The following is a 10342-nucleotide window of genomic DNA, read 5'->3' on the forward strand; positions in this document are numbered from 1 at the left end:
GGAAAAGTCTTTGTCTATATTTCCAGATTTTATTCCCTATTATCTTGTCTAAAAGTATCATCCATCTACCTGGAAGTTTGTCTTAAAAAGATGGGAAGTTTGCCTGGAAAATTGTGTTTGTGCATCATTCTTCATAAGAGAATAATCCACTTGGTTTGTAAAGAGGAAATCGTTGATCTGCCACTTTGAAACTCCAGCGTCTGATTTAATTCATTCCATTGCAGCTGGATGATTCTATTGTTTGCTCTAAATCTGTCTGAACATTAATTAAATCAAAAGACAGTTTAGTCATTGCTCGTCTCTGTGAATCCCTGCAGGACCCAACCGGAGCCTGTGTTCGCAGAGGAGTCGGACGAGGATGAGGAGGCTGAAAAAGAACCAGAGTGGAAGAAACGCAAGATCTAGAAGACTGAAGAGATTAGCTGATAGTTTGGTTAAAGCAGAAAGGCAGACAAAACGCTCAGGAACGTCAATTAAATTCCATCTCTGCCCTCTGTTCTGTAGGCATAAAGCTCAAAGCCTCTTTTTATTTTCTGCTGTAGTGAATAAAGGAAACTCGTAAATCTAAATTTACCATTCTACAGTTTTATGATCCTTTCACTGCTAAACATGAACCGCTTCCCTTTTTATGTCTGTTTTGATTGTGTCGACTATAATTATATAATTTCTATTGTCCTCACACCCTAGGTCTCCAGAGGTTACTAATACCTCGTAAATCAGCTCCAGATTTTTGTGGTTCGGTGCCGTTCGTTACCAGGAGAGTTTGCAAATAGTGCATCGTAATATGATTTTAGCTGTTTTTATGTGGGAATATTTTTTAGATTCTACGTTTTGAAAGCTGTGCTTTTTTTCGCAAGGCCTTCAATTATTTGCTGTTTTCTCTACACCATGTAAACCAACTCAAACCTTAAATAAAGGAACATATCTCCTCTTGTCAAATAGTCGTTTTTCATCCAAAGTGAAGCTGAGTCTGATCTGTTTTACCTGCTGATCAAAGGAATGCCTTTCCTGTGAGACACAAGCTCAAACCTGAAGATACGCAGCAGTCCTGCTGTTTTTACTTACTGCATTGAAAGCCTTTTACACGCTATGCATTGCTTAAAATAAAGGAGGGAATTTTTACTCTGGCAAAATAATTTTTATTTATAATTTTTTTAATTTTTTGTAAAGCTGTGGTTGCACGGAGGAGAAATTTATATTCCTGACCGTCACCATTGGCCTGTTATAGTTTCATTTAGCGGATTTTCACCTTTACAGTAAACATGCTCTATTAATTTGAGTTTCTAGATCTCAGTTTTGCATAGAACTCTGACTTAAGCATGAGTTTTGAAAACCTCCTGAGGTCCAATACTATATTTTCTCCTGTTTTAAATTAGGCCTTTTTTCTCCTTTACACCTTTACAACCTTTTCACATCTTTGTCTGTGACATGAAACAGTTTCTTTAGAAAAATGTCAAATGACCTGCGTTGTGTCTGTATTTGGAGTGACAGAGAAAGCCCACAATAGAAATAATGAAAGCCATGTTTGTGTTCAGCATATTGGAATGCAGCCTCTGCCTACCACGTGTTACTGTGAGTTTTATTTGCTTTATAGCATGCAATGCCTTCCAAAAGTAAAACATTTACACATTTTGTCCTGTTACAACCATGAACTTCTTTCTATTTTATATAATCAACACTTGGAGAAGTGGAAGGAAAATCATCCATGGTTTACTTTCTTTTGTAAAAGAATCTGGGTGATGTGAAATGCATTTGATCAATGTGTAAATTCAGCTGTTCTTTGAAATCTTTAGAGGTTTGTTGGAAATATTAAGTAGCAAAGATGGTTAGGAAAAATGAGGAACGTGGCAGACTGGTCAGGGATAAAGCTGTGAATGACTGTAACGTAAACTTAGGTTAGAAAACAACTTCCTGTGCTTAAAACATGTATCCTCCAGCCTGAATCCCACCTAGATCTTGGTGTCCAACCTTTGATTAAAAACAGGCTGCGTGGTAACTTTGGAGAAACTGCAGAGAAACTGTCGACAGAAGAACAAACGTGGACTTTATGAAGATGTGGAAAGAAAGAAGGTTGCCAGGAATTAAGTAGGGACAGAGCAAATGTGAAAGAACTGGTCTGGTTAGATGAGGATAGAATGAAACCTTCTGGTCTACATGCAAAACACAGCTAGATACTCAGAATCAGTCTGACCAAAACAAAAACCTGTTGGTGGCATCTTCATGCTGCAGGAGAGCTGAAGAGGAATCCTGGACAGAACAAATCTGGAAGAAAATCTATTTAAGGCTGTGAAAGGGTAATGATTGAGGTTCACCTTCCAGCAAGAGGATGACTATAAACGTATAGCAAAGAAATGCTTCAGATCAAAGAATGTTAATGAGTTGTAGTGGCGTAATCAAAATTTACATAAGTCAACCTTAAAATTACATATTTACATACACTCCCCATCATGTCTAACCTAGAATTAGCAATAGACCACAAGCAAATCTTTCATGTTTCTAGATGTGCCAGGTCGGTCTTCATACCTTAAAGGATTTGCAGCTTTATTTCTATAAAACATTTTCCCAAAATGTGTTGATGCAAACGAACCTCATTCACTTCAGATTCATATTTGCAATCCTATTAAAATGCATTAAAGTTGTAGTTTAACATCAGCATCCTTTAAATCTTTGGTGAAGAAAAGTGAACAACACGCTTAGGGTTGGTATCTTACACACGTTTCTGTGTAACTTCCTTTTTTCTAAAGCCCTTTTAAAACCTTGAGTCTCATAATTTTTTCTGATGTTCGTTTTCAGTTACCTACGAACCCAGAAACCAAAAAAAAGTGCTTTCTGGCCAGTGGGAATGAGGGGACAGATTTATTGTCTTTTGAAATACTGTTTAGTCAGAAGATGAAATGAAGACAAAGGTTTTACCAGAATCAATTTGGAGGAATTAGAATATTTAATTACAAAATTGAAAAGGGCAGACTAACTGTGTGGTAGCAGGCTAATGTTTTTTTTTTTTGCACTGCAGCCAAAGTAAGTGAAGGGGATGGTTGGTTACCCTGAAGTCCTGTCACCTGGCACCAGCACCTGTGAAACTGAGACGCTTGGTGTGGAAATACCTGCCTGAAGGTAAAGTAATTTAAATAATCACCTATTAAAAGCTCAGTTCACTCAAATGACTATTTTTTTTACATATATAATCTGCCAGTGATATCTTCATGAGACCAGATGAACTAAATAAAATCTTTAGTTTATTTTATACATGCTGTGGTTGTACCAAAACATAATTTTGAAGTTTCCAGGAAGGTTTCCAAAATGAAAGGGGTCAGACTCAAAACATTGCAATTGATTTTGACATTTAGTTGTTGGAGAATCTTTCTCACACAGGATATGACTTACAGATGTGATTGGTGTGATGAGCATTTGAGTGATACCTCTGGTCAGCAGGTAATAATCTTGAAAAGCTTGTCAGTCTCCTGTAGGAAAAACCCTTTCTGATATTGCAGAAATTAAATTTCATTTCTTGCCTTCTTCTTATAACTTTAAATCATATCCACATGAAACAAGAGCAAATAAGTATTTTTAAACAAAATCAAAAAATGTATATAAGATGCTTCTGCAACTTTCTGCAAGTCCACTTCGATTAGGACATGCTTTAGAAATGTTTGTATGCCAGATCTCACAGCTCTCTTTACAAATCAAGTGATGAAGCAAAAAAAATTCTGAAGACTAAAACAGAATCTGGAAAAAGAAAGCGGTGGCATTTAGTGCCTTTTTAAAGTTTGGAACCACTAGAATCCTAAATATGACTGGCTGTCTGAAACACTGAGCACTTTTTGGTCAGAGAGGCGACCAAAAACCAAACAGTCTTTAAGTCTGCGTTTCATAGTCTCTTCATGGAGATACTTAGAAGACCTACCATTGCTAATGGACTTTACCTGTCAGACATTTATGGTAGAATGGCCTGATGGACATGCCAACACATTGATTGGCAGGCTTTAGAAATAGACAATAAACAGCAAAACTGTTTTTTTGTTTTTTTTCATTAAGCAGCCAGCAGCTATTCCACATAGAATATGGCGAGATGACAGCACCCAAATCTAGAGAAATTCAAAATGAAATTATACCAACCAATCATCTTCCAACAAAGCAATGACCCAGCATACTAGATAATAAAAGCTGGAGCAATCAATGATTGTCCCTCAGTGGCCCATCCAGACCCTGATATAAATCTAAATAAACATTCTAGGAAAGGATCTTAATATGGTCTACTAACAATCCAACCTCACTAAGAGTGGAAGGATCACAGAAAAATAAAGCTGCAAATTAAAATCTGGGGGGAAAAAAGGTTATGCTTATTGCTTTTTCCATCTTTTAATTCCTCATATCTAACATCTGGATTGCTCTTGAATCATAATAAAAAGGAAAAAAGTCAACACGGGCTGTGGTATTTTTAAATTTCCAGATTAAAAGGTAATTTTCACATTTGATCTGCAATTGTGTTCTAATTGCATTTGTTCTAAGAGCTAATTTTGCTAGAAATTAGCTCTTGCATTTCACTAGTTGAATTACATTGCTTCTTTTGTAACTCTTTCTGTGTCACAAAATAGGCACACATCTCCCTAGTACAGTGGAAACATTCTCCAGAATTGTAATTTACAACTCAGGGCTCTTAACCACGCTTTTGTTTACAGCAGACCCTGGGCTCTGGTTCAAGAATCTAAATGCAAAAGTCAGTGGCCCATTGTTGAGGCTAACTTGCAAAGGATTGACTAAATTTACCACTAAACCAAATTTTTTCATGTTTGTGTAAAGAGAGACAGTGGCAGTGAGCAGTTTACATACACTCACCATGGGTATAAAAACTCTTAATTTAGGGCTTTTTTAGAAGAGATTTGAATCTTTATTTTTTCCAGGGTGGAAAGGCTAACTAAAAAATGTTTAAAAGAAGGATTTGATGCCTATGTTTTGGATTAATTTAACTCATCTGTATGTTTGACAACTTTCCTTGGCAAAATTGGCAGAGATGGGATTTTCCCTATGGTTATGGTCAGGTTAATACCCAATGTTTAATTCTTTTTATTTATTTATTTTCTTATTTTTTGCCTACTTGCTTTGATTCTGTTTTATTTTCCTATATTTTAATCATGTAAAGCACTTTGCATTGTCTTTGTACTGAATTGTGCTATACAAATAAATTTGCCTTGCCTTGCCTTGCCTTGTCAGTCGGCTTTGCTTTACAACCATGATGCATTTGGGGTTATTGTCACGTTTGAAAAAATGAGGGTGACTAAAATTAAAAAATATATATTTTGTAAATTAAAGATGAATTTGAAAAAAATTGAAGATACTCATCCTTCTTCAATACATCACCCCCTTTGTCCTCTGCAGCTCACAGCGCCCCCATATAGAAAAGATTAAGAAAAAATAATAACATAGTCATGCAAGTCATAAGTGAATCATGCTCGATCATTGGAATACCAGGAGTCCTGTTGATTTAATAGAAACAGTTTTAATTCTGTAAAAAGTTATAAAATGAATATTGTACAAAAATAAAGTTTGCAGAGAGCTTTGGTTCTGTAACACAAAACAAGTGAGACAATACAGGTTCTTTCCTCAACAAAAATTCTAACAGAGTGAAAACAAATGCTAACATTGCAGATTCCTTCGTTTTTAAGAGGAAGCTTGCCGGTGGACAGTAAGGTTAAAGGTAATGAAGATGAAAAGTTGTTATGCTTACCGAGGAGTGGCAAGGATGTCTGATCTATGCACAAATGTTTTCAAATTATTAAGAAGCGTAGATGATACAGTTTCAGGTGATAAAATTTAGATTTTTTATTTTTTTTATCTGTGTTTAGTATTTGGCCTAAATTCATCCTGATGCAGTGGATTTGTTCTGTGAATGGGGGGTGGGGGATTACACAGTAAAACTGGCTAGCTTGCTGCCGGGTGGGCACAGATACCTTGGTCCCTAATCCGTGCTAACATCGAGACCTAAACGAGGGCTCTCTTTGTTCCACTTATAATGACTGCCCTGTCTTTAAAAGGGGGATACACAGCTGCTTTTCATATATATCTTGGTTTTAGTTTGAGAAATGTCTTCTGTTCGACAAGTTGTTACGTGCAGAAAGCATACTGAGCAGACCCATTGTCCTCTCTCTAGGTTTTTCCAAAACATACTCCTTTGTCCAAACGTCTAGTCTTCACATACATACAGCGGCTGCATGACAACAGCAGCTACAGTAGCTAGATCTGCCTTAAACTGTCTTTGCTGGAGGGGATATACAGTTAAGACTCATGTCAGAGGATCACTTCCAAATCCCCTTTGAAGGAATAAGAGCTGTCAGTCATGGTGCGGGCAGAAACATAGGCAGACTTGTGAAGTTTAAAGCTCACTAGGACATTTACTGCTGTAAATCTGCACTTAGAACCAGTGCAAGGCCATTCATGGATTTTGTATAACCTCTGCTATTTGGCAAGGATTCATGCATCTGCCAAAGCTTGCTTGTGATGTCTTTGAGATTTCCATTTCCATAATTGCTTTAGTATCACCTAAAGGGTATTCTGGGTGAATTAACATGCATTTTCTCCATTTAGATAGTTTATCTAAAAGCTGAATGTGTCCCAATTTTAAATGGTAAGTAATAATCTTATCAAGCCTTTCAAAAAGGTTTCATTGATGCAGCTGCTTAATAATTAAATGGTAATTTATTATTTAGATTAATAGCAGAGGTGTTGTCATACTGTGTGTGGTAATGGAGTTGGTATTTCAAAATGTCTTTAGAATCTTATTTAATGGCAAACCACAAGAAATGTGGCTATCAATGCTACATTAGTGTCCATGTACAGTATTTAGAGAAGTTATTCTAAAATTAGTCAAAATGACTTACTCAACAAAATTTTGTTTCTTTAGGTAAAACCTTCTAGTTTATGGTGTCCAAGCATTTTGTCAAATGGTCTAAAATGGTACTATTAAAACTATATATTGGCCTTTTTTAATTAACATTTTAAAACCTTAAAAGTAAACAACTTTAAAAACAGTTTGATTTAACCGATTTCTATTTTTTAGTCCAGGTAACTGTTTTGTCTGTTGTAAGCTACAAAAGCGGGATATTGGTTACTCGCTCTCTGAAAATGGTAAATGGGTGGGATGAAGTCGCTGGAGTTATATTTACTAAGGAGTTATAATGACAGCATAAATCAGAGTCGGTAAAAGGCACATACCTTTTGTTATACATTATATTTTCCTATTTAACATTTGTTTTAATCTTTTTAAAAGCCTCACCGATTTCCCATTTCCAGCCTAAATATCTTAAAAATCACTCATCTGCATTAACGGCCTGTGCCAAATGTTGCCCAACCAACTGTATGCCTGTCTTAAGTTGTGTTTTTGTCATTCCGAAGGCCGCTGGGGTACACTTTAGGCACAACACAATTCAACTAATGTTGGTTAATAAGTTACATCAACCAAAAATCATGTAGAAAACCTTTCTTGTCTATTGGTGCTTCTTAACTGGTTGAAGAACAGAAAGTAGACGCATTAATATACTTTATGGGTAATCAGAAGGTTGCTAAATTAACTGAAAAGTACCTGGAAGCTATGATTTAATGTGTGGAAAATTAGAAGTTTCAACAGCCAACTGAGAAAAGATACAATATTCTTGCTTTTCATTTAAAACTAATTAAAAATTGGTTACTTATCACCTTTGGTAATTTCTATCTATTTATATCAGTCATACAAATGTACTTTAGAACCTCCTTTACAAACATTTTGCTACAGAGTACTGAGAAAACACATGGTTGTATAAACGATTGTTGAATTTCAGTTACCAAAGTGGCACTTAAGATGGTTGATGGTTATTTTTAGTTCTGAGTTTGAACTTCACAGCTAAATGAAGTCTAAACTCCTTTATAAAATGCTCAAAGTTGATATTTAAGTTTAAAATTTGTTCTGTCACTGGATAGGCATGTTTTGTTGTGTTTAGCTCTCTATATTGCATTCAAAATTAAGCAAAAAATACTGTTTCCTTTTAAATAGTTTAACTTATTTTTATTTTTGCTTTGCTTCTTGTTACCTAATGTCAAACTCTTCTGATACCTCACCTTTTACCTTTTTCCTGCAATGACAGCAACCACACAAAAGAGTGGTGTTTCTACCACAGCCTAAATAAAATGACATCAGTGATGATGGTATTTTTCCTATTTTTCTTTCTATAGTATTTTTGAATTTTGGTTTTGGTCACCAAATGAATTCTCAGTACATCTTTATTGCAAACAGAGCATAATAAATGGATGGTTTTAAATATAGGAGTCAGGTTTTGTTGGAAGTAAGTTAATGTTTCCCATGCCAAAGCATTTGCCTAAGTGAAAAATGATGCAAAATATACCACTGTTTGTTTAAAACAGTTTAAAAAAGCTCAAAATTCCTCCAATCATTTCTACCATAACTCATCTACTGGTCCCCTCCTCTGTCTCTGTACATTGCCTTCACGGTAAATGATCATCCTTTGGTTGTCACTTGTGAACATTGCTGGAATTTAAACGACATGAAAAAGCATTTCCAAGATATTTGGGAGTGTTTAGCAGTTCTGAGAAACCTTGAAATATTTTGCATTAGAAAACCTAGTACTGTGGCACCATCCAGGACAAACAAAGCTAGTAAATAAATAAGAAAAAATACTTTTTCTTTCATACAATGGATTGAAATAAATAACAATAACTTAATTCCATCTCAATAAATATACCTCTTACACATACCATTTTAAAATTATATATATATATATATATATATATATATATATATATATATATATATATATATATATATATATATATATATATACTGTATGTTAATATGTTAATTTTCTTATGTAAATGTTTTGCACCAGTCTTTGCTGCGCCTCAGTGTGTATTCCTTGGCTCTGAATGTCAACATCCAGACTTTGCAGTGGAAGTGATTTTGACTACAACTGAGAGAGTTCCCCTTAAAATCTCGGGGTTCATCCAGCCACCTATGAAAAGACGTAACTCCCAGGGAAAGATATCCTCCTGCAAAATCACAGTTTTCCTTCATCTTCTTTTTTTGACCACACTCTGTTAGTGTAACAGTATTCAATCTGCTGTGAACTGGAACCTTTATGCACAAACTGGAATATCGTATGTAAATTGGTGCAGGTTGTTTTGTTTTAGCCCAGCAGTTCCATTGTCTCTCAGAAGCTCTCAATGCTCTCCACTTTGTCTCATCTTGGTACCAGCTGACAAATATGAGGCAACACCTTCTGACCTCCAGTGCACATGTCTCACTGCAATGCCTCTGTCTGCAGCATCTGCTAAAACGATCCAAAGTTGGCTGCAGCATTTTGTCATGCTTTTCTCACTTTCTCAGACGCAGCCACACTTTCGAGCTGAATGCTTTTTCAATGTGTGATACACGACATTGTCATCTAAAAAAGACAAATCGTCATCGAACGCGATCGGTCGACAGCAGGTGCGAGAGGGTGTGTCCTTGTCCAGCTTTTTGTTGTGTGTGAGGTTATTTAGGATCTTGTCATAGTTGGTCTCTGCCTCAATGCAGGGTCCGCTACAGTACCGGAAGATCAGCTCTTCCTTAGTCTGGTACCCCAACCCCAAATCCGTCACATTGAGATGGACCTCCTTAAGTAAGCAGCCACGACTCTGTACAGATATCCTCTCCCTCTCTCTCTCCCCTCCCTTGCCTCCTCGGCCTCCTGCCCGGCCTCGACCCTTCCTCTTCCCCCCGTGCCCTCTTCTCTCATCTTTTGTGCTTCTTGTTTTTGTTGCTCCTCTCTGTCTCTGCTCTCTCCGTCCTCCGGTGCTCCCGCTAGTGTCCGATGACCTCCGCAGTCTGCCAATGGTAGCCTCGATAAAATCCATCACGTCCTCAAACTGGTTTGGGTAGGGAGCTATCGTGTCATCTAAAAGGTGAAGAAGAGAAAAGTAAATTTATTGATCTGTATTAAATACTGCTACTACTATAACACTTTTCAGAAATGTCTAGGAGTGTGTTAATGGGCTGATGACCTCATCTGTGAGGTCAACTACTGATGTTAGATAAGAAGACCTTGTCCGCAGTCACTTTAAGGATATCTGTCTATGTCATTGAAGTAGAACTCTGTATAGGCCATAAAGAAAATTGAACAGGTGCAAGGTCATTTTAGAAGATTGGGCCTCTCTCTTCCTGCACTAATATAAATACCACTATAATTTAACAGGTGATGCTGTAGAAAATTGGCCTCCATATGGCACAATTTCAACCATCATGACATTCAAAGCTTAGTCCATCACCTTTTTAGAGAGCCCTTGGGTCAACTACTTCCTTCAAGTAACTCATTGTTTT

The 10342-nt window shown here is 36.5% G+C and overlaps 2 protein-coding genes across 2 annotated transcripts in view; one reads left to right on the forward strand and one right to left on the reverse strand.

The window, feature by feature from the left end:
• LOC107103084 (WD repeat-containing protein 70-like) overlaps positions 1-939 on the forward strand; it is a gene marked incomplete at its 5' end in the record, with an annotated part of 29333 nt that extends 28394 nt beyond the window's left edge. Inside the window, one exon of the mRNA XM_015402603.1 lies at positions 318-939. Within this exon, the coding sequence (XP_015258089.1) occupies positions 318-405 (88 nt within the window). The remainder of the gene's footprint in view (positions 1-317) is intronic.
• A 7894-nt stretch (positions 940-8833) lies between these two features.
• Positions 8834-10342, reverse strand: part of LOC107103085 (glial cell line-derived neurotrophic factor-like) — an 11241-nt gene continuing 9732 nt past the window's right edge. The window contains exon 3 of the mRNA XM_015402604.1: positions 8834-9920. Within this exon, the coding sequence (XP_015258090.1) occupies positions 9367-9920 (554 nt within the window). The 3' untranslated portion in view covers positions 8834-9366. The remainder of the gene's footprint in view (positions 9921-10342) is intronic.

The sequence above is a fragment of the Cyprinodon variegatus genome, unplaced genomic scaffold, assembly GCF_000732505.1.
Source record: "Cyprinodon variegatus isolate N-32 unplaced genomic scaffold, C_variegatus-1.0 Scaffold1375, whole genome shotgun sequence".
NCBI classification, from domain to species: domain Eukaryota; kingdom Metazoa; phylum Chordata; class Actinopteri; order Cyprinodontiformes; family Cyprinodontidae; genus Cyprinodon; species Cyprinodon variegatus.